This window comes from Petaurus breviceps, unplaced genomic scaffold (assembly GCF_028583685.1).
Source record: "Petaurus breviceps papuanus isolate PSGF00001 unplaced genomic scaffold, PetGlider_PUasm1.0 419, whole genome shotgun sequence".
NCBI lineage: Eukaryota > Metazoa > Chordata > Mammalia > Diprotodontia > Petauridae > Petaurus > Petaurus breviceps.
This window is the reverse complement of record NW_027186324.1, coordinates 9,216,725-9,240,644: the sequence shown is the minus strand read 5'-3', so window position 1 is coordinate 9,240,644 and position 23,920 is coordinate 9,216,725. Positions and strand designations below refer to the sequence as shown.

General features: G+C 39.9%; 1 protein-coding gene across 4 annotated transcripts in view; it reads left to right on the top strand.

The window, feature by feature from the left end:
* The first annotated feature begins 2,092 nt into the window (after positions 1-2,092).
* CTPS2 (CTP synthase 2) overlaps positions 2,093-23,920 on the top strand; it is a 149,022-nt gene continuing 127,194 nt past the window's right edge. Inside the window, exons 1-4 of one of the 4 annotated variants that reach the window (XM_069100691.1) lie at positions 2,093-2,458; positions 5,351-5,557; positions 13,168-13,338; positions 14,098-14,198. In XM_069100691.1, coding sequence (XP_068956792.1) covers positions 5,392-5,557; positions 13,168-13,338; positions 14,098-14,198 — 438 coding nt within the window. In that variant the 5' untranslated portion in view covers positions 2,093-2,458; positions 5,351-5,391. The remainder of the gene's footprint in view (positions 2,459-5,350; positions 5,558-13,167; positions 13,339-14,097; positions 14,199-23,920) is intronic. The other 3 variants (XM_069100689.1, XM_069100688.1, XM_069100690.1) reach the window with 3 other exon arrangements.

The following is a 23,920-nucleotide window of genomic DNA, read 5'->3' as shown; positions in this document are numbered from 1 at the left end:
ATTTCACAGAATGAGGCATATCTGGATTTATAGTTTTTTTTTTAATCTTTTATACTAACTTCAAAGGGCAAATACTGGCAACTGCTTCAGAAGACTTGGATTCATATCACAGCTTTACCACTTACCTGTAGAACCTTAGGCAAGCTAGTTAACCTCTTTTGGGCCTCAGTCTTCTCATCTGTAAGAGAAGGGAGTTAGACTAGGTAGCCTTGGAGTTCCTAAACTCTCAATCTTTAATCCCATGGATGACTGGATTTACTCTTATGGAGAATGTTAGGTGAAGGAAAAATGGGAGAGGAGTCACAGGGCCATTCATTCATTTAGTCTTATTGATACCTTTTGTTTTGATATCACATTCTGAATATATCTTTCCCTCTCCCTAATCCTTCTGACATGCCCTTGTAACAAAGATTAAAACAGAATAAAATATTAAAAGAATAACCAATTCACTATAACTCAGCACAGTGATCCCCATTTGACAGGAAATGCAGCATTCCATAGCTATAGAACTCTCTACACCTCATTAGAGTTGACCTCCTTTCTCAAGGAGAAGTACACCTCCTTTCTGAACTTTTTTTTTTAAATTATGAATTAAAAAACAAAAAAGCACTCCCAGGAACATAGCAGAACATAAAAAGAAGATTCTATATGAAATTGTGAACCTCCATTTAACACTTTTGAAACTAGAAGGACCAAGTGACAAATTGACAGGGAAATTTGCTTGGTCCTTGGAGGTATTCTTAAATTCTGGTCCTTCTAGTAAAATATAGGCTGTTCTAAAAGTCTTATTGTAGCTTAAGCTATGAAGCTTAGAATTGCACAAAGATTTTAGGGATATTACATATATATATATATATGCTTGTATATTGATATAGTGTGTATATGTTGTACATATTGGTGTATTGTGTATACATATTGATATGTCTATTTATCTAAATATCAATATACACATACAAATATGTGTATGTATATATGAATATCTATTGTTATAAATCTACTATATGTATATATGTTGACATATAGTATGTATATATTGCTATATAATGTATACATATCTACATGTCAGTATATATAAATATTTATTGCATTTATATCAATATATACTCATATGTATACACTATACATGTTTATATATTGCTATATACTGTGCATATGTACAAATATGTTTATTGTGTATATATCAATGTAGATATATTTGTTGTTATTAGTCATTTTCAGTTGTGTTTGACTCTGTGTGACCCCATTCGGGGTTTTCTGTCTATATAAATATATCCACACACTATATCTGTGGATGTTTATATTGACATATAGTCCATATATTATATGTACTAATAAACAGTGTATATACTATGTAATATCTGCACACACAGATGTCATGTATATTATATAGATATATCTACACTATTATATATTGTGTTGGCATTGATATATAGTATGTGTATCTTGACATGTATATATTAAATACACACATACAAACATGTGTATATTATGTATACATCAATATATAGATCTACACAATATAGATGTATAGTGACGTAGTGTATTGAATATTGATTATTTTTTTAAATAGGAATAAGGTTAGTCAGTAGATAGAGGTAGAAAAGCCATAAGACTATATAATTCTCTCTCTCTTTTTTTAAGCAATCGGGGTTAAGTAACTTGCTCAAGGTTACACAGCCAGTTATTTCTGGGTGTGGTGCTAAGTATCTGAGCCTGAATTTGATCCCCAGGTCCTCCCGATACTGGGGCCGGTCCTCTTACTCGCTGAACCACGTGGCCGCCCCTGTATATACTGATTATTGATTGTACATATTACTATGCCAACATAAACACCCATATATACAAATACTTATACACACATGCTCTTATACAACCTACACGTTACTTTCAAAAGCGTGCCACGTAGAGGGGAGCCCTACTGAACTTTTTTCTGTTTTCTTCGGCAAAATTAAAAAAAAATGTTAGTGGTCCTTTTTTTTGGTGGGAGAGAGCAAGGGCGCATCATTATTGCTGACTTCCTTTCCCCAACAAATTAAAAGCCGAGAAGAAAACCCTTGCAACCAGTTATGTAAGCACAGTCTAATAAAAGGAATGTACACAGTGTCCGTTCGCGGACTTACTATTTTTTTAACTATGAAAGCTTAATTAAAAACAACGCCCAGCCCCGCGAATTCCGGGCGCTGCCGGATAAACAGGATTTATTTACAGAGTCAGGGGGGTGCAGAGCAGCAGAAGCGGAAACCCCAAGCCGAAGGCACGCGATCGGGGCGGTTCGGGGAGCCCTCTGTCGGGGTGCCAACCTCGCCGCTCCCCCGCCTCCCTGGGGCCAGAGCTCGAGGGAGGCTGCGCCCCAGACAGGTGAGCTCCGAAGCGGCCTGGGGGCGGGGCGGGGCGGGTGGGAGGAGCTTGTGGCGGCCGCCCCCTCCCGCACTACTCCACCTCCACGGCTCCAGCTCAGGTAATTCCTTCCCGTCCTGCGCGGGGCCGGGGTCCCACGCCGGGCCCTCTCTCCTCCGGGGGACGGATGCGTGTCTTGGGGACCGGGGGGGACTCCCTTCTCCTGCCCCCAGCCCAGCACACCTCTCCTTGCTTCCTTCCGTCCCTCCTCTCTGCACTGCCGGAGTGGGGGCTTGGGAAGAGCAGCAGAGGTCCTGAGCCGGCACGAGTGTCCGTGCGTGGCCCGGGCGCTCTGAGCCTTCCCCCAGGACGGCCTCCTTTGTCTGGCCCCTTGGTGCTGGCGTCGCTCTCCCCCAGTCCTGCTAGCGCTTGCCCTTCACCCCCGCATTTTCCTGCGAGTTAAGCTCCCAGCGCTGTGCTCTCCCTCCTTCCCCGCGAGCTGGGGATCACTGCCCTGCGGCCCGGGAAGCGTTGCTCACCTTCTCTGAAAACAATCTTCCAGGAGGGTGGGGGTGGGGAGTAGGCGCTGTGAAATGAGCTCAGGTAGGGAGGTCCTGGCGGGGGCTGGGGGGGGGGGGGCCGCGGATTGGAAGCCGCGGGCGTCCGGGAAAGAAGGAAATCAGCCTTTGCCACCCTCACACCTGCTTCTCCAGGAAAGTCCAGCTCTCTCCTGTCCGTCCTTCCTCTGGCTCCACCCTCTTGCGTAATTTCAGAGAGAAAAAGGTTAATTGCCTCCCACCGCTGCCTTTGTTCCCCCCACTTTTCCTTCTGGGGACTGCTGCCCCTGTGGAGCAGGGAGTGGAAGGGGTGGCTGCGTCCTTGCTTTCGTTTCTGTTGGTTGAAAGAACGCCTTGCTTTCCCTCCGCCCAGACAAAAGTTTGTTGTCGTTTTTTAAACGGAGCCCATAAAGAATGTAAGACTTGGGTTCATTTGGAACGTTCTGGAATTTCTAGAACATTGCTCAAATAGTGATGATTGACATCATGTCTGAAGCTTCTCGTGATTGGAGGGACTTTGCCAGTAGCGTAAGCCTCAGACCGCGAAAGGGAAGCCTTGGTCTCTCTTAAACTAGAACTGTTCTTATGAATCCCCGGAAGAGAAGCCTTAGGGCTGCTAAACCAGCAGTAAAACTGGCTTAAGGCAAGACCGCAAGACTTCACACAGCTGTGGCACGTGTTTGAACAAACAACTAGCCTTCACGCATAGTTTTATATGGCACTGGACTTCATTTCACAATTTTTCTCTTTCCAATAAAAACAATCATGGTCATAAAATGCTTTAATGTTTCAAAAATACTTGTCTCATAGAGAAGCTTGTGAAGTGGGTAGTGGGGGGAGCTGGATTGTATTTGTAAGCAGCTTACACTTTAGAGATAGACTTGTTTTATATTTGATTTGTATTTGAATATGTGTTTTAAAGGCCAATTTTGCTTTATTAATCATTAAGCATTTGTTGGGAATAAGATGAACTCCGGTATCTTAACTTAGGGGTCTATAAAGTACAAAAGGATCCTGTCCCTCCTAGGCTTACCTCGGAGAGAGAAGACATTGACAGAATCAATAAGAGAACAAATCCATGGGGCGGCCAGGTGGCTCAGCGAGTAAGAACACCTGCTCCACTGTCCGGATGACCTGGAGATCGAATCCCAGGCTCAGACACTTAACACCCACCCAGAAACACCTGGCCGTGTAACCTTAAGCAAGTTACTTCACCCCGATTGCTTTAAAAAAAAAAGAAAAAAAGAACAAATCCATGGTGGAATGGGCAATGGAACGGGTAGTGTGAAGAAACAGTCATTGTGACAGCACTTCAAACTTAGGACTCTAGAAATAGGACTCATAATGACAGCTGGCATTCAGAAAATGCTTTGTAAAGTACTTTCCTCATTGGAAAGCAGATTGCAAATATTACCCTCCATTTTATAACACCCTCTCCCTCAAAAAAAAAAAGATATGGTGAGGTTAAGTGACTTATCTTTAAAAAAAAAATTAAATGTTTTGTTGAAGTTAAAAAAGAAATCATCACTCTCCAGTGACTCCTCCCTCACCCCCCAAAAAAGTATAGTTAATACTTTGGAAATACACTAGAAAATTAAAAGGAATTTACTAATCCGAATTTCAAAGGTACCCACTGATACTATAGGAGTTATAAACGTTTGAAAAAGAACAAATTGACTGTCCTCTGCACCATGTATATATTATGAGTATAATAAAATGGCATCTTTAGGTTAAAGCTTGACTTGGAAAGTGAAAGAAGGAAACATTGGATATGTTGATATCCAATTTCGAATATATTGATGAGATGCAATTATGGGGGTAGCAATGTTAACACAATTGTTGTTAACATTGCTACCTCCATCGGTAAGATAGAATCCCAGATGGGAAACTGGGTAGAGCTGAATCTAGGAGTGTTCCAAAATAAAGGGGTGGGGTGGGGGACAGGAAGAGAAAACAGTAACTTTCCCATATTTACCACTATAAAATCTGGTTGTTTTTTTTTTTTCTTTTTACTGGCTACCTAAATGTGGCGGCCTGAATTAAGTGTCCTGAATAAAAGAGGGCAAATTCTTTAGTGTTTTTTTTTGCTTATCAAAGCATGGTTATATTAGAATCCATGGGGATATATATATATATACATATATATATGTACACACACACATATATGTATGTATAGTATAGGATCCCACCCCATTAGGAGTGGGGATGAATAGAATTTCTTCAAGAAAATAGATAGGCCTCTTTGCCTGCATAGAATTCTTACCACTTTCTGCTATTGAAAGCAAAAGTTAGTAGGAAATCTGGAAGACAGGCTTTTTTTCAAATGTTCTGACCATAGAAGTGGTTAGTTTTGAAATTCAAGAGTAAGCTGTTTTTTTTGTTTGACTCAAAGCATCCTTTTATGAAAACAAAACAAAATGTTCTTCCCATAGTGTGATAGCTGCTTTTTGTTTCAGATTCCTGATCTGGGCACTGGCCTCAGGCCACTGGGCTGCCAATGAAGTATATCCTGGTCACTGGCGGGGTCATCTCTGGCATTGGAAAAGGGATCATTGCAAGCAGCATCGGAACGATCCTAAAATCATGTGGTCTCCGAGTAACTGCCATCAAAATAGATCCTTATATTAACATTGATGCTGGAACCTTTTCGCCCTATGAGCATGGTAAAGTAGAGAATATGCTATTGCTGCTGTTTAATGGATCGTGATTCACTTTTTTGGGGGATGTTGGTGTTTTTTGGGAGAAAATGAAAAATTTGAATGAGAGTGAGTTATATCAGCACAGCCTAGTGCCCCTTCTTTTGGATTTTTTCTCATTTAGTCATTTTCAGGTATGTCTGACTCTTCTTGGTCCCTTTTTGGTGTTTTCTTGGCAAAGATTCAGTTCCACAATCCCTTGAGTTTCAAATTTTCTCTCACTCCCTCTCTCCCTTCCCCCTCCCCCCCATGGCGGCATGCAATCAAGTACAGGATCTGCAAATACTTTCATATTAGACATTAGTCAGGTTGTAAAGAAGGATTAGATCAGATGGAATGAACAATGGGAAACAGGAAACAAAACCAAATAAGTACAAGAAAGAGAGCAGGTAGTTTGCTTCAGTCTGCATTCAAACTCTCTTCTTTCTAGTTCTTTCTCTGAATGTAGACATCTCTCTCCATCATGAGTCTTTTGGACTTTACTTATACCCCTGCATTGCTGAGAAGAGTCCAGTCTATCAGAGTTGGTCATCACATATATGTTGTGTTTGTAATTGTGTACAAATTTCTCCTGGTTCTGCTTTTCTCACTCCGCATCAGTTTGTATAAGTCTCTCCAGGTAAATATGAAGTCCATCCGCTCCTCATTTCTTATAGCATAATAGTATTCCATTAAATTTATATACCACAACTTGTTTAGCCATTCTCCAATTGATGGGCATCCCCTTAATTTCCAATTCTTTACCACCACAAAAAGAGCTGCAATAAATATTTTTGTACATACAAAATACATATATACATACTTCCACTTCTATGATCTCTCTGGGATACAACCTTAGAAGTGGTATTACTGGGTCAAAGGATATGCAATTATTTCTAGCCCTTTGCTGCCCCATAATTTTGGATTAGACTTGCTCAGTTTCCTTGCTTCTAAAAATTTCTTACATTTATGTTGTTGCATCAGCCAGTTATTTAAGAAAACAGAACTGACCTGTAGCCTGAAACTTTTCTTTTAATAGTATTTTCCCCCCAATTACATGTAAAGATAGTTTTTAGCATTCATTTTTGTAAGATTTTAAGTTCCAGATTTTTCTCCCTATCTTCCCTCCCTCCTCCCCAAGACAACAAGCAATCTGATATAGGTTATACATATTTCCACATTGGTCTTATTGTGAAAGAAAGAAAACAAAAGGGAAAAGCCATGAGAAAGGAAAAAAAAGTGAAAATAATATGCTTTGGTCTGCATTCAGACTCCATACTTCTTTCTCTGGATGTAGACAGCATTTTCTGTCATGAATCTTTTGGAATTGTTTTAGATCATTGCATTGCTCAGAAGAGCTAAGTCTAACAAGTTGGTCATTGAACATGTTGCTGTTACTGTGTACCATGCTCTCCTGGTTCTGCTCACTTCACTCAGCATCAGTTCATGCAAGTCTTTCCAGTTTTTCTGAAGTCCTCCTGTTCACCATTCCTTATGGAACAATAGGATTCCATTACTTTCATATACTGTAGTTTGTTCAGTCAGTCCCCAATTGATGGGCATCCCCTTGACTTACAATTTTTGCCAGCATAAAATGAGCTGCTATAATTATTTTGTACATGTGGGTACTTTCCCCTTTTTTATGATCTCTTTGGGATACAGATCTAGTATTGAACAAGATTTTTGAAATGTGAAAAATTAGCAGTAGGGCGTTGGGAAAGGGAGAGAGACAGATACACGGAACTACACACACACACATACGGAGAGACAGACACACGGAACTACACACACACACATACGGAGAGACAGACACACGGAACTACACACACATACGGAGAGACAGATACACGGAACTACACACACATACGGAGAGACAGATACACGGAACTACACACACACATATGGAGAGACAGATACACAGAACTACACACACATACAGAGAGACAGATATACGGAACTACACACACATACGGAGAGACAGATACACAGAACTACACACACACATATGGAGAGACAGATACACAGAACTACACACACACACACACACACACACACATACACACACACACACACACACACACACACACGGAGTGAGGACACGTGGCCCAGTATGGACTGGGGGGACCTTGGCCTTTTCAAGCCACAGTCTTCAACAGGTCCCAGTATCTGGGAGGGGAAGACCCTCAGGGTTTCTGGCTAAAATGGAAATAATTGCTAATTACATTTATTCAGGGAGGGGAGGAGGAGAAGGAGAAAGGGGGGGGGGGGAAGAAGAGAGAGAGAGAAAGAGATCACAAAAACTCAAAGAAGAGATAATATCTAGGAGGAGAGGGAAGTCAATAGTGTTAAATGCTATAAAGAAGTTAAGAAAGATGAGGATTGAGAAGGGGCCATTCAATCTAGCAATTCTCAGAGCATTGGTAAATGGGAAGGTTGGAAGCCAGATTGCTGAGTGCTTAAAAGAGTTGAGGAGAATAAATGGAAGCATTGAACATAGCTTTTTCTTTTTTTCTTTATTTGCTTTTTTGGAGGAGGGAAGGCAGGGCAGTTGGAGTTAAGCAACTTGTGCAAGGTCACAGGGCTAGTAAGTGTTAAGTGTCTGAGGCTGGATTTGAACTCACGTCCTCCTGACTTCAGGGCTGGTGCTCTATTCATTGTGCCACCTAGCCACCCCCTGAACATAGGTTTTTCAAGGAATTTGGCTGGCAAAGGGAGAAGAGATATAGGACATATCTAGTGAGGATGGTGAGATCTAGTCAGGTTTTTTTTTAATTTTAGGGATTGGAGAAATTTGGGTATATCTATAGTCTGCAAAGAAGGAATGAGTGAACAGGAAAAAATTAGAGAGAGGGAATAATATTGGGCTTAATCTTGTGGAGATGACAGATTTTTTTAGTATAGTTTTTTTTAATTTTTTTTATTTATTTATAAAGCAATCGGGGTTAAGTAACTTGCTCAAGGTTACACGGCCAGTTATTTCTGGGTGTGGTGCTGAGCCAGTGCTCTTACTCGCTGAGCCACCTGGCTGCCCCTAAGCAATTGGGGTTAAGTAACTTGCTCTAGGTTACACGGCCAGGTGTTTCTGGGTGGGTGCTAAGTGTCTGAGCCCAGGATTCTATCTCCAGGTCTTCTCAACACTGGAGCCGGTGCTCTTACTCGCTGTGCTACCTGGCCGCCCCTAGTATAGTTTTTTAAAATAATTTCTTCTAATAGGCTTTTAAAATAATGTTAATACTTATCAAAAGAGCAATGGTTCCTATACTTTTTGGAGTTAGTTTTGATGTCACAACAACTGTCTCTGAATCCAGAAAAGTGTTTTGCGATTTGAAACTTTACTTTTTTTTTTTGAGGCAATCAGAGTTGTCCAGGGCTGCACAGCTAGTTAGTCTGAGACTGGATTTGAACTCAGGTTGTCCTGACCCCTGGGCTGGTGCTCTGTTGTACATGTGATTTAGGAAAAAATCTAGCTGTCCCTGAAAATTCACTTTCAAAATGAAATGAATTCAAAGAAAACCTGCTAATTTCACTGTATCCCCAAAATAATTGAAGATGCATTGAGGTGTCACTGGATTAGGGCACACGGCCTGCCCTGAGAACTTGAAGACAAGAAAATTGCTGCCAAAGGAAGTGTTCAAGATAGTAGGACCTTGACTTCTTTCAGCAATCCTGGGTTAATGGATTAAAATGAATTTTAAGCAGGAAGTAAATCAACTGTGTGTTAAGCACAGACAATTATAATCATGAGTTCTTTCAATTTGCCTTTTTTTTTTTCAGCTTTAGAATAAGAGAGGGCTGCCAGACAGAAAGAACACTTAGGAGAATTATCATAAGATATAAAAGAGGGAGGCTGAGTTGAGTTCTCCAGGCAACTGGATATTTTTCACTGTGATTTCCAGCATTGACAATTGAGGCTTCTTATTGAGTTTGGAATTGTCAGTGAGGTTTAATTCTTCTAAAGCAGCTTTAGAAAAGCTGACCCATAATGATGTATGGAAAAGGTAAAAGTATGGTTTCTCAGAGACTGTCTGCTAAAGTAAGTCCTTAGGCCTTAGGCCTAAGTTTCCATTTTTCTAGAAATTATGTGACTTTGGGGGCGGCCAGGTAGCACAGCGAGTAAGAGCACTGGCTCCAGGGTTGAGAAGACCTGGAGATTGAATCCTGGGCTCAGACACTTAGCACCCACCCAGAAACACCTGGCCGTGTAACCTTGAGCAAGTTACTTAAACCCAATTGCTTAGGGGCAGCCAGGTGGCTCAGTGAGTAAGAGCACCGGCTCCAGTGTCGGGATGACCTGGATGAAATCCGGGCTCAGATACTCAGCACCACATCCAGAAATAATAACTGGCCATGTAACCTTGAGCAAGTTACTTAACCCCAATTGCTTTAAAAAAAAAAAGAAATTATGTGACTTTGAAATTTTAGAAGTCTTTCTATGTAGTTGCTCTGTTCTAGTCAGCCCTTCTCACCCAGCTTACCATAAAAGCATTAAGTTTCTGTAGAAATGCAAGAATTGCTGAACAAGACTGCTGATAAGGAGGAACAGGCAGTAACCTTGGGAAGTTGAGTCAGTAGCCTTGAGAAAAAGCTCAGACCCTGGTTCCCAGACTAAAACTCCTAGATGATACTAAAAATAATGAAGAATGGAAGGAGCGGCAGCAGCAGGTGGATTTGACCAATCAAGGAACAGACAGTAGCCTTGGGACCCTCAAGTCCAGATAAGAATGTGTCTAGGGTAGACTGAAAAGGGGTTCAGTATTCAGTATATGGGCCTAATGTATTATGTATGTTATCTAACAAGATTAGAGCCTCATTAGTAATAATTATTTTAATGTTTGGGAGGGGCATGTAACCCTTGCTTATTTAACCCAGCTTCAGCCTCTGTACGGCAGCCTCCTCTCTCTGTCTCTCTCTCTGTCTCTCTGTCTCTGTCTCTGTCTCTGTCTCTCTCTCTCTGTCTCTCTCTCTCTGTCTCTCTCTCTCTCTCTCTGTCTCTCTCTCTCTCTCTCTCTCTCTCTCTCTCTCTCTCTCTCTCTCTCTCTCTCTCTCTCTCTCTCTCTCTCTCTCTGTCTCTCTCTCTGTCTCTGTCTCTCTCTCTCTCTCTCTCCGTGCTGTCCCAGAAACTGCACTGCCTGCTTCTCTCGAGATTCTAATAAATCTTTCTACCTTCACTTTGAGAGGTCTATGAGTAGTCAATTTGGGCTAGGGTCTCAGTACCCCACACAATGAGGATGGCCCATGTTTAGCAAGTATAATGGAGACCTAGAGACATTTCTTCTCAATTCGTGGCTGTGCTTCCATAAATCTCTACTTTCTTTCCTGTTATCTTTCTAAAAACTGAAGCTTTATTCAAGATAGTACAAATCAGAATTTGGGCCTGGTAATTTCCAAGTAGAGGATGCTGATGCTCCAAAGCAAATTACTACCCTTTTAAAGTCTTTTGTGAAATGGGATGAGTTTGGAAGAGCAAAATCCTGAGGAGGGAGAATTTTAAATAAACAGATTCAAAAGACAGTAACAGGCTTCATCAAAGGACCATAAGGCATTTCCCCTAAAAAACAAAACAAAACTAACCTCTCATTTTATTAAAAAAAAATTGTAAATATTTCTCTCCCTTCCACTGCCCCCAACATTGAATAACTTTTAAAAAAGAAGAAAGAAAACCTTTATAACAAATATGTTTAGTCCAGCAAAACTAGCTCTCACACCAGCCATGCTTAGAATGTGTTTTTTCCTATGCTTTAAGTCCCTCCCTCTGCTGGCAGGGGTAGGTTGCATGTTTCATCATCAGCCCTGTGATGATGATGGTTTATCAGTCCACTGGTCAACGTTCCAAAGCCTTTCTCTGTACTGTTGTTGACAATCTATGCTCATTTCACTCAGCATCTGTTTCCAGAAGGCTCCCAGTTTCCTCTGAAACTGTTCGTTTCTTGTTTTGCATGACCACACATGTATAACTTATGTCAAATTGCTTGCCTTCTCAATGGAGGGGGAGGGGAGAGAGAGAATTTGGAACTTAACATTTGAAAAAAGAATTTTAAGATTGTTTTTATATGTAATTGGGAAAAATTAATATGTAGAAAAGAAACTGTCCATTTCTTATGGCACACTAATATTCTGTGTTATCACATGTCATTTACTTAGCCAATCCCCAGTAACAGGGAACACCCTCTTAGTTTTCATTGTTTTTGGCTGCTATGAAAAGAGCAGACATTTCCCCTTTTTATTAGTGAGATTTTTTTCTAGAGATTTTCATTCAAATAAATTGATGATTAAAGAGAGAGATTCTTTAAAATGAATTTTGGTCTCTAGGTTGTTTTTTAGTGAAATAAAATGTACATATGCATCCATACATATATTAGGTAGAACATACACAATGCACATACATATATATTCCACATAAATATACATGAAAGATCCACTTTTATGATTTATTGTTTAGTGACCATTACCCTAGGTCCTTGAAGCCTCTTAGCAAAACTTAGGGTCTGGCAGGTCCTATGAAGCTGAAAAGGCTTTGAGAGTGGACAGATGATGAACAGTAATGTACACAAACCCAAGGCCAGACCAAGTTGAGAGGACCATTATCAGGTTAAATGAATTTTTTAGCTATAGCATCTCATTAGGATGGACAGCTAGGTGGTGCTGTGCATAGAGTGTTGGGCCTAGAATAAGGAATACTCCTCTTCCTGAATTCAAATCCGTCCTCAGACATTAGTAACTGTGTTACTCTGGGCAAGTCACTTAACCTGTCTGCCTTAGTTTCCTCATCTGTAAAATGATCTGGAGAAGGCAATGGCAAGCTGCTCCAGTATCTCTGCCAAGAAAACCCCAAATAGGGTTGCAGAGAGTTGGATAGGACTGAAATGACTGAACAATAACCAGCACATCTCATGAGGTCTCCATGTGGGTAGAAGGAGAATCCTGTCTCCTACAAGAAGTTTTTCATGATCTTTAATGCTATTGCTTTCCCTCTAAATTATGTCATTTTATCATCTGTATGTATGTGTATGTATGTATGTATATCTATCTAAATCTCTATTTTTTTATCTTACTTGTACATATCTAAATCTTTATTTTTCTATCCTGTTTGTATTTGTTTTCATGTTGTCTTTCCCATTAGACTGTAACCTTTTTGAAAGTAGGGACTGTCTTTCGAACTGTAGCAGTCCCTAAAAGTAGGCACTTACTAAGTGCTTATTAAATGACTGCCAGAGAGTACCCTACATCAGTGAAATCATAGGTCCAGTCCTTATCCTTATCTTTATTGAAGTACCATAGAAAATTTTCATATCTATTAAGATGTTAAAACTAATTTTGTTGAATTGTTTTTCAATCAAAAATTTGGGATTTTCTTGGCAAAGATACTGGAGTGGTTTGCCATTTTCTTCTCCAGCTCATTTTACAGATGAGGAAACAGTGGCAAATAGGCTTAGGTGACTTGCCCAGAGTCACACAGTTACTAATGTCTGAGGATGGATTTGAACTCAGGAAGTCTTCATCAGGAAGTCCAGGCTTAGTGCTCTATAGGCTACTCCACCTATCTATCCCAAACGATTTTTTAAATAACCCCAAACATTGTTTTGATCTTTTTTTTCCAGGTGAAGTATTTGTATTAAATGATGGTGGAGAAGTTGATCTAGACTTGGGAAATTATGAAAGGTTCTTGGATATTAACCTTTATAAAGACAACAATATCACGACCGGGAAGATCTATCAACATGTAATCAATAAAGAGAGGCATGGTGATTACTTGGGAAAAACAGTACAAGGTATGCCCATGAATCTTTTAGAACTGTTTCAGCTTTAAAAAAATGAAGACTTCGAATTTGTTTGATGTGTATGCTTTTTTTATATAAAATGGCATGCCTACATATTATAAATATGTGAAAATAGGAAACAGCCATTGTATTTTATGTTACTAAACTTTATCATTTCTACTTAAAAAAAAGTTTTGACATCTTATTATAATGTGACCTGAATGTGAGTTCAAATCATCAAATGTATTTGTTGACTAATTTGAATATTTAGAATTGGATCTAAGGTCTCTTGTGAGTATATTTGATTAGAAAAGAGGCACTGAAGGAAATAAATCATGATAAGCACATTCTTAATTTCATTCATGTACAATAAAGAACAACTATCATGTTAATTTTATTTGTTTTTGTTTTTTGCTATTTGGAGGGCAATTGGGGTTAAGTGACTGCCGAAGGTCACATGGCTAGTTTTCGTGTTAAGTGTCTGAGGCCAGATTTGAACCCAGGTCCTCCTAACTCCAGGGCCGGTGCTCTATTCACTGCTCCACCTAGCCACCCCTATCATGTTAATTTTAGCTATCAGTTTTTTAAAGTTCCTATAATTAAATGTCTCATTTGTTTTGTATAAGAAAAACATCTTGTCATCCTTCATTTAGCGAAGGGAAGTCTAGCATTAGCGGGATGATTTGTAAGCCCTCATTCCCATGTTGTTTGGGTAGCTTAAAAAGACACAGTAGCAATCGGGACTATTTTTACATTTATCGTCTTTTTCAGTTGTTCCTCACATCACTGATGCTGTTCAGGAATGGGTGATGAATCAGGCCAAAGTTCCAGTGGATGGTCACAAGGAAGAACCACAAATCTGTGTCATAGAGGCAAGTATAGGACAGCTTTGTATTGGTCCCCACGCTCTCCATAAATGCTAACTATTATTATTAATGAAATTATTTGGATGCAAGTGTTTATTGTTTCCACAAGTCTAATGTTCAATATCTCAGTGACTTATAACTTTCAATAATTTTTCTTCCTTTCTGTACAGTCTTGTGTACAGTTCTCCCTAACTCTAGTCAATGCTGAAGGAAATTAACCCGAACCATCCACTCACATTTATGTGGATGACGATTTCAGGAAATGCTGTATAGAACAGAAGTCCCTGATTTACTGAGTACCATCTTTCACTGCATAATCATTGCACCGTTTTTTCAATCTAAAAATTGGTTTATAGCCTTTCATTGCATGGTATAACTCTGTTTGTCATGCTGCACAAAAGGTAAACAGAGCAGCAATGTATTTACCAGGGCATATGGATACACATTTATCCCTGGTGCATTGTGAGCCACGAGCCTAAGATTCTCAGTGCACGTGCATTGTCAGTATGTTTCCAAAAGCCGACTGGTGTGGTTTGTTTGAAGCCCTGCAGTACTAACCGTAGTCACTCAAGCCAGTGAGGAGCGTTAGGGACAAGGGGAGTGGGTGGGCAGGAGAAGCTGCCCTAAGTCATGTGATATGATAGGCATCTTCCCTAACTAACTTCCCTAAGCTAACTGTACCTTTGGAAGTACGGTTCATCTGCCAGTGATATGTTAATGTGTGAAATAAAAAACTATTCTGTGGGGGGCGGCTAGGTGGTGCTATGAATAGAGCACTGGCCCTGGAGTCAGGAGGACCTGAGTTCAAATCTAGTCGTGTGACCTTGGGCAAGTCACTTAACCCCAAATGCCCTGCCCCCTCCAAAAAGCAAAAAAAAAAAAAAAATTTAAAAAAGAGGAATTTTCTCCAAAAAAAAAAAAACCCAATACTATTCTGTGGGCCTCAAGCTGAAAGTGATCCTGTTCACTGAACATTATGGGAACATTGTTTCGGAAAGAGTTTCAGTGAGTGAAAAGTTGGTGTGAGAGGCAGACACTAAGAGACAAATAATACCTGCACAATTAATTTTTTTTAAAAAGCTTCACATAATGGTTGCACCCCCACAATTTTTGCAAAAATTGGCACAAATCTGTGAGAATTATGTGGTGAAATGTGGTATGTTAACATCGTGGCTGATAAAATCTGATGCAAATGCTCTCCGCCATAATAGTAAGCTAGAATTTGTATAGTGCTTTTACAAATATCAGCCCACTTTATCATCTCCCCATTTTACAGATGAAGAAACTGAGGCAAACTGAGGTTAAATGAGTAGGCCAGGGTCACTTAGCCTTACAGTAAATGTCTGAGCCTGAAGTTGAGCTCAGTGTTTCTTGCCTCCAGGCCCAGGGCTACATTTGATGGGCTTTGCAGCTGCCTTTATGAAACCTTATGAGCCATTTTGTATCTTCCTCCCCCCTCCCACTTTCCTCTACTTTGGCATGGAAAAAGTATTGTTAAGTTGGTCAGTTATGGTGACATTGTGGCCCCTTCTCCCATGTGCCTTTTTCAGCTATGCCTCATGTTTCATGGCTTCGATGTTGAACTGGCTTTACTTTGGAAGGCAGCTATTATTGGCTTGGTCTCAGCACAGTCAAACAGTTAATACGGGTCTTAAACACTCCTCTTAATTACTATAATGCTTGCATTTGGGCTCATGGGATTGACATCTGAAAGTGAATGTAGGACAAAAAGGACTGGCTCTGGTGTCAAAGAATCGGATGAAATCCTAAATCTAGTAGTACTTAACTTAATATGAGGGGATGGGCTTTAGTCTTCTGATCTGTAAAATGAAGATGTTGGACTTGAAGATTTCTAGGGTCCTTTTGGGCACCCTAAAACTATGATCCTAAATGATCCAGTCCAACTCTTTTTTATCTAATCATTTTACAGATGGTCAAATTGAGATTTCATTTCAAAGTGAAGTGACCTACCTAAGCTCACACCAGCAGAAAGTAGCAAGGCAGAGATTCGAACTCATGTACTTGAACTTCATATACACCATGATGCCCATAATTGTTAGACTAGAAGTCTGAGGCCTTAGAATGTAGAATTTGTGTCTGTTTTGCTTTCCCCACTCTCCCTCCTCTCTTCTGCTCCGCTCTCCTCTCCCTCTCTATCTCTCCTATATCTCTTTCTCTTGACCTTTCTCCTTCCCACCTCCCTCCTTCTTTCTCCCCTTCTATCTCTGATCTCTTTTCCTTTCTTTCTCTTCTTCTTCCTCTCTCTCATCTCGTCTCCCTCTATCTCTGTATATTTATGTGTACACACACACGCTGTCTAAGAGTATGAGAACTTTTGAATTGAATCCAGGCATTACTCTTCTAACAACTGTAAGGTCTCATTCCTAATTTACAGTTTGGGAACTTTCATAGACATGACTTTAGAGGTTAGGAAATGCATTTTAATAGGTCATGAAGAAAATATGCTGTCCAGTAGAGCTGACTGATGTATTTAAAGTAGTTAACAGGCATTTATTAAGCACTTTTATGTGTCAGGCATTATGCTAAGCCTTAGGGATACAAAAAAAGCAGCAAAATCGAGGTCCCTCTGCCCTTAAGAAGCCCATTTTATGATGAGGGAGTCAGTGTGCAGATATAGACAATGTAAATAGGAGATAATCTTAAAGGAGAGAATATAGAAGTTGGGAGGGACAGTGGGGACTGGAAAGATGTAGATGTTAGGATTTGAGTTTTAGGATCCCTGTCCCAGACCCTGAAAGTAAACCTGATTTAGAGGATGATAAAATTCAGAGGTAAAAAGGACCTTATGAGGTGATTATCCAGTCCAATTCCAGCAGTTTTTAAAATTTTCAGAGTTAACATTTACATTTTAGAAATTGTCACACACTAAAAATCAGGGCTTGATTTATTAATAGTTTTGTTGGTCATCTAGACTTAAGAAAGTGATGGAGAAAATATTAGTAAAACAGATTAAACTTAAAAGTGTGTTGAGTATCCATTTTCTTTTTGGAGAGCCGGTGGTTAAGCATTTCTAACCCAGCATGCTGCTGAACTCTGGTGATCCTCCATCAGACTGCCCTGACTCCTTTACACCAATATGATGCATTCTATGAATATTCCAGTTGTGATTATGCCTGAAATGCTGTTTCTCAGAGACATAGTCTGCTTGAGAGATATTTATGTAGATGGGTTTTCATAGATAGATGATAGTAGGAGGTGTATTATTATTATTATCATTTTTTTCAGATGATGAAATAGGTGCCAAGAGGTTATATGATTTGTCTGTGATCACACAGATAGTAGGTCTCTCAGTTAAAAGTTAAACCCTGGTCTGCTGCCTCCATGTCATGTCTCTACTCGCTAAATCCCTGCCACCCTAGGTGATGAGGCAGTATCTGTCTGTCTACTTATCTACCTGTCTCTGTGTCTGTAGATAGATTTATTTATATCTTTTTCTCCTGTATTTACTTATCAAGCAAGCATTCACTTGGTGGTCACAAAAAGTGATACAAGGACACTCTCAAGGTCTCTCTCAAGAACTTTAGAATTGATTGCATGACAGGGGAGGCACTGGCACAGCACCACCCAAAGTGGTGTGCCCTCATCAGAGAAGGTGCTGTGCTTTCTGCAATACAGCTCAAAAGAAACGCAAGATATGCAGGTTTAGGGAATCCACCCCAAATGTTCACATAAACTGTGTCTGTCTGACTGGGGGTAGAGCATTACGAGCTCGGATTGGTCTGATCAGCCACAGTTGGACACAATTTGGCTCCAGTGTAGTGATATCAGTTTGGTCTTTTTCCAGAATGAAGGACAACCATCACAACCATCTACTTATCAATAGATCTTGCTAAGATAGATAAGATATTTATTTATAATATATTTATCTAAGATACATGAATCTGCTATACATCTATCAATTGATCTATCAACAATCTATCTATCATACCGCTTCTCTATAGGTATCTATCTATGTAGATCTATTTATCCATCTGTCTATAAGTATCTATAGATAGATGGAAAAACAGATACATGATAGATAGATATTTCCTCATCGGCTAGGGTAGCAGTAGGAAAGAAAGTAGAGACCCAGATGTGAAGTTATAGGACCATCTTAAGAATGCATTTAAATAATTAGTACAGAGTTTGTTTTCCTGACCTTTGGAGGAGTGGGGTGGGCAATGAAGAATTTAGGATTTAGAAATACACTAATAATAACACTGAAAGATTCTTGATAGGAAGACAGCACTTGACTTTATCCCTGTGTTGTGAAATGAAAGCTTTCCAGATGGTTGACAGGATGTATGCAATTCCATTTCTGACCACGTGAGTGCAGAAGCAGATTAAGTTTTTTTTAATTTATTTTTTCCATTTTTCAAATGCTTTATTAACTTCTAATTTACATCATTCATTTCCACCAGATATTGAGTTACAAATTTTCTCCCCGTTTTTCCCCTACCCACTGCCCCAAAATAGCAGTCCCACAGGATATCCCCTTCCTCCAATCTGCTCTCTCCCATATTTTCTCCCATACACCATTTTTTTTTTTAAAGCCATTAGGGTTAAGTGACTTACTCAAGGTTACACGGCCAGTTGTTTCTGGGTGTGGTGTCCCATACACCTTTTGACTTTTCCAGTAGGGCATGGTGGATCTCTATGCCCCAATGCATGTATGTCTTATTTCCCAACTACATGTAAAATAGTATTAATAATGGTATATATATATTTAAACATTTGATTTTAAAACTTTGATCCAGATTCATTCCCTTCCTCCCTTGTCACCCACCCTTACTGGAAAGATGGGCAGTTCAGTATAGGTTGTACATGTGGCTAATGCAAAACAATAACATAGTAGATATATTGTAAAAGACTGACTATATTTCCCTCCCTCCTATCCCCCCTCCCACTTGTTCTATTCTCTAGTTTGATCTGTACCTTTTCAAAAGTGGGTCAGATTCGCTCCCACAAAATGACAAGCATTTACCAAAACTGATAATTAAAAGGAGTTTATTATAAGAAAAAGAACGGTAAAGAACATTTCTTACATATGCCATATAGGCAACACAGCAATGCTAATAAGCTTAGTAAGATTAAAAGTACTACTATAAGCATAGAAGAAAATGAAAGAGAAGACGTCACCAATCAGGGGAGCACCACCTCTTCACTTTTTCACAATGGCTGGGGAATCCCGGGTTTCAGCCTATGAGTCTGACTGGGGTCCCAGGCAGAGCGTCCTCTCCGTGGGGAGATTCCAAATTGGTTTTCTCACTAACCAACTTTTAAGGAGTTTAGACAAAGAAGGCTTTGTGCCAGTGAGTTGGAAAAGAGACAGTAAACTCAGAAGAAAAAGATAAGGACTCAAGGATTGCTGACTGAATATAGGATAAGCAGGGGAAAGCAAGCTAAATCAGCAAGGACGTGAAAATGTCTGGTAGACATTCCAGTATCTGTGGCCAAGGTCTTTACTTACTAAATAAATTCTGGGCGGATAGCCAGTTCTCCCAAAGTTAAAGGAGTCCAGGAATAGCTAGTTCCTGGGGTCTACAAGCACACACAGATAGTGGGGTCATACCATGGCAGGGTCATAAAGGAAAAATTTATAGGCCATGGACAATATCATTATAAGGGGTAAAAACTGACCCTTCAGAGTCCCCTTTTTACATTGATTGGGGAAGGTGCAAGCAGGAGCCGCAGGGAAGTCCTGCTTCTACTCTGCCATCTTGACTCCACCTCCCCAGAAGCAGATAAGTTTTAAAGGTTTAGTTTCAGAATCTGATGCCTTAGGAATGCCTTAGGAACCAGTGTTAGCTGTGTGTAGAGTCTGTCTATTCTGATTTTTAAATTCAGGTAATTTCCCACTGAAACATATTTTAAAGATCTATTATGCTTTTAATTGGGAATGTTGTGCACTGGTGAATTGATAGGGCAACCTTTTGTGTATTGTTCCCTCCCCTTCTCTTTTTCTGGTTGAAATTTATGTTCCTATGGGGTGGCCAGGTGGCGCAGTGAATAGAGCACTGGCCCTGGAGTTGGAGGACCTGAGGTCAAATGTGGCCTCAGACACTTAACAAAAAACTAGATGTGTGACCTTAGGCAAGTCGCTTAACCCCAATTATCCTCCAAAAAAAAAAAAAAGAAAATGATGTTTCTAGGGATTTCCATGATGTAGTTTGATTATATCAGTTTATCATTCGTTAAAAATTTCATTTTTTTTTTTTTGGAGAGTGAGGCTTTCTATCTCCTCATCCTCGTGAGTTCAAATATGACCCCAAACACTAGCTGTGTGACCCTGGGGAAATAATTTAACGCTTTTTGCCTTAATTCCTCATCTGTAAAATGAACCAGAGAAAGAGATGGCAAATCACCCCAGTGTCTTTGCCAAGAAAACCCCAAATGGGGCCATGAAGAGTTGGACACGACTAAGATATCTGGACAACTTTCTATCTCACCTAAGTCGGAAGTACATTAGCCATTAGTTGGCATGGAGGTTTTGACCTGCGTTAGTTCAGACTTGGGTCAGCTGCCCCTCTTTAGGTATGCTGGTGGCCCCTCACTCCTGGGGGCTCCTCACAGTAGTGCTTGACTTAGTTTAGACACAGGGTCAGCTTTGCCCAATTGCTCCTCAAAATATTCCTGAGCTCAAGTGATCCAGTAACCTCAGCCTCCCAGGTAACAGGGATATGCCACCAGGCCTGACTAACTGAACACTTAAAAAAAAAATTTATCCTTACCAGCTTTTGTTTTTTAATGCCTGATTCCTTGAATTCTCTTTCTGCCTCTCCTTTTACTCACTCCTTCTTTAGGATCTTTAACTTTCTCATTCATTTAATGAAGGGTTAGCCAATGGTCTAGCGATCTCACACATTTTACAGATTATTCTATGTAAAGAGGGAGATAACAGCTCTCAGCCTTTTTGCCTCTATGGGCCATGTCTGTTAAAGCAGTTTGGATAATTGGTAAAGATCCTTCATTAGAAGAATACCTGGCTGCACATTCCAACTGACTACTCCTGAGTTTGCCGCTTCCGGAACCTTGAGAGAAGTCTTTCTTTTTTTTTTTTTTTTTGCCTTTTGGAGGGCAGTTGGGGTTGAGCAACTTGCCCAAGGTTACACAGCTAGTTTTTTTGTGTGGGTATTAAGTGTCTGAGGCCTGAACCGAACTGGGATCCTCCTGACTCCAGGGCCGGCGCTTTTACTCACTGCGCCACCTAGCTGCCCCACACCTGCTTGTTTATTCAAGACTATTTCCAGGCATCACCAGCTTTAAAATAATGACATTTTGTCATTAAAAATACAATATAGAACATTATTGAATTTAATTCAGTGGTAATTGCTAAGAAATGTTGTGGAAACATTTTGTTCACTGCCGGTATTTTTAAAAAATACAGTTTTACTCTTGCTTTTTCAAATCCACTTCACAAATCAACAACAAAAGAGCTTACTGTTTTGACTGGAGTTAGTAGCAGAAATATCCAGTGACATATCTCATCATGCCTTTTCCCCTTGATTTGATTAATGCTTTTTCAACAGCCATCATAAACTTGGATGAAAACATAAGGTGGTGATGTGTTATTTATTTATTTTTTTGCAAAAAAAATTTTTTTAATTTAAAAATTTGTGTTATTTATTTTTCATGGAAAGAGTACTACATGGTGGCAGGAATACCAGGATCTGAGTTCTAGTTCTGCTATTCATTACCTGTACAAGTTTGAGTAAGACTCAACTTTTCAGTTTACCTCATCTGTAAAATATGGCAGTTAGATTAGGTGACAATCTTAGTCCATTCTAGCTGTAAATCCTAAATGTATTTATGGTATGATTTATGTGTAGCTAAGAAGAGAATTTTATTTTAGCTTCATATTTTAGTAGTATACTATTAATTATTTGGAATTGATCTTTGGTCTGGTAATTGATTCATAATTAGAGCCATAACAACACACACTAGAACTGGATAAGGTTATTAGATTATGTAAATGATGTTTACTCAGGGTAAAATATTACCTTCTTTTCTTTTTTCCCCCCACATGAAACGCTTTCCTCCATCCTCTCTGCCTACCGAGCATGCATCTAACCAATATTTGGGTGCCTACTATATATGCTAGTACTGTGTTAGGCACTGCAAGTGCCAAGAAGACAGTGCTGGGAGAAGATAAAGACAGAAAATGTATGATAGCTCTTATTCTCAAGGATCTTGACCTTTTTTGTGGGAGGGGGGAGGCACAAGATCTAAACGCAAACATTTATAACAGCATATGGTTAGGGCAAAAGAAGTGATTGGTATCTTTGCAAAGCCAAAAAAAGCTCATTGTGAATGGTGTTGTTAGTAGCAATTTTAAAATCTTCAAGTAACCCTGTCCCCCTTGCCCCCAAAGCATTTCCATGTATAAAGCAGTATGGAAAAAAAATTACTGTGAAAATGTGACTCTTTGGGGCAGCTAGGTGGTACAGTGAAAAGAGCCCCAGCCCTGGAGTCAGGAGGACCTGAATTCAAATCTGGCCTCAGACACTTAACACTTACTAGCGGGGTGACCTTGAACAAGTCACTCAACCCCAACTGCCTGTAGTAGCAGGCACCCCAAGCGTCCTCAGGGTTGCTGCTCACCCAGGTTCTTGGATCTGCTTTGTTAAAGGAAAGCAACTCAAAATGGGTTAACAAGCTTACTTTAATCAGTCAGACATATATCGTTTACCTTGTTCAGGAGAAAAGGTCAGCACCCCGAACTTCAAAGTATACAGGCAGAATTATCAAGACAGAAACAGATCAAGTAGACAGATTTCCAAACTGTCCAACCATTACATCCATACCCAGTCAACATCTGGGTTTCCACATCTGGGTTTTTCAAAGCCGGGGGGGCCCTGGACAACGGCTTCCCAGAATACAGATCAAATCACAGAACGCTTCTCAAAGTGAGCCCCCAAAACAAAGCCTCACATCAGGGCTTATATAGCCTTCTCCTGGCTCAGAGAATGTAACAACCTCTTGGACCCACTGGCCAATCAAAAAGTATCTACTGAAAAACAAGCCTCCCACCCCAGGCTTCAGGTGCACTTTAGCCTAGGGGCAGGGAAGATCTTCCAAATTTGCATTCCCATTACACTGCCCTGCTTTCCCCTCCAAAAAAAAAATGACCTTTTGCATAAAACTTGCTTTTAAAAATACATATTTTATAACAAATATATTACATTTTATTCTATCACTATATTATATAGCAAGATTATATAAACAAAATAAATACTAATATCAGTATGATATTATAAAATTATTTTAAAAGCATATCTATAGGGGCGGCCAGGTAGCACAGCAAATAAGAGCACCGGCTCCAGTGTCAGGATGACCTGGAGATCAAATCCTGGGCTCAGATACTTAGCACCCACCCAGAAACAGCTGGCCGTGTAACCTTGAGCAAGTTACTTAACCCCAATTGCTTTAAAAAAAAAAAGCATATCTATAAAATAAATTTAACATTCTACTTTTAAAGTTATTTTGCTCATCTGTCCCTCTTTCAAAACTTCAGTTTTTTTTTCTTTTACATTTTCCTTTAAATGCTTCGATGTCCCTCTTTCCTTCTCCTTTTATTATTATTTTTATTTTTGGCAAAACTATGGATGACCCTCCCTGAACCTCCTCCCTTCAAATAACAGGGAAAAAATCCTTGTAAGAAATAGGCATAGTCAAACAAAACAAAGTCCCACATTGGCTGTGTCTAAAAATGTATGTGTGTCTCAGTT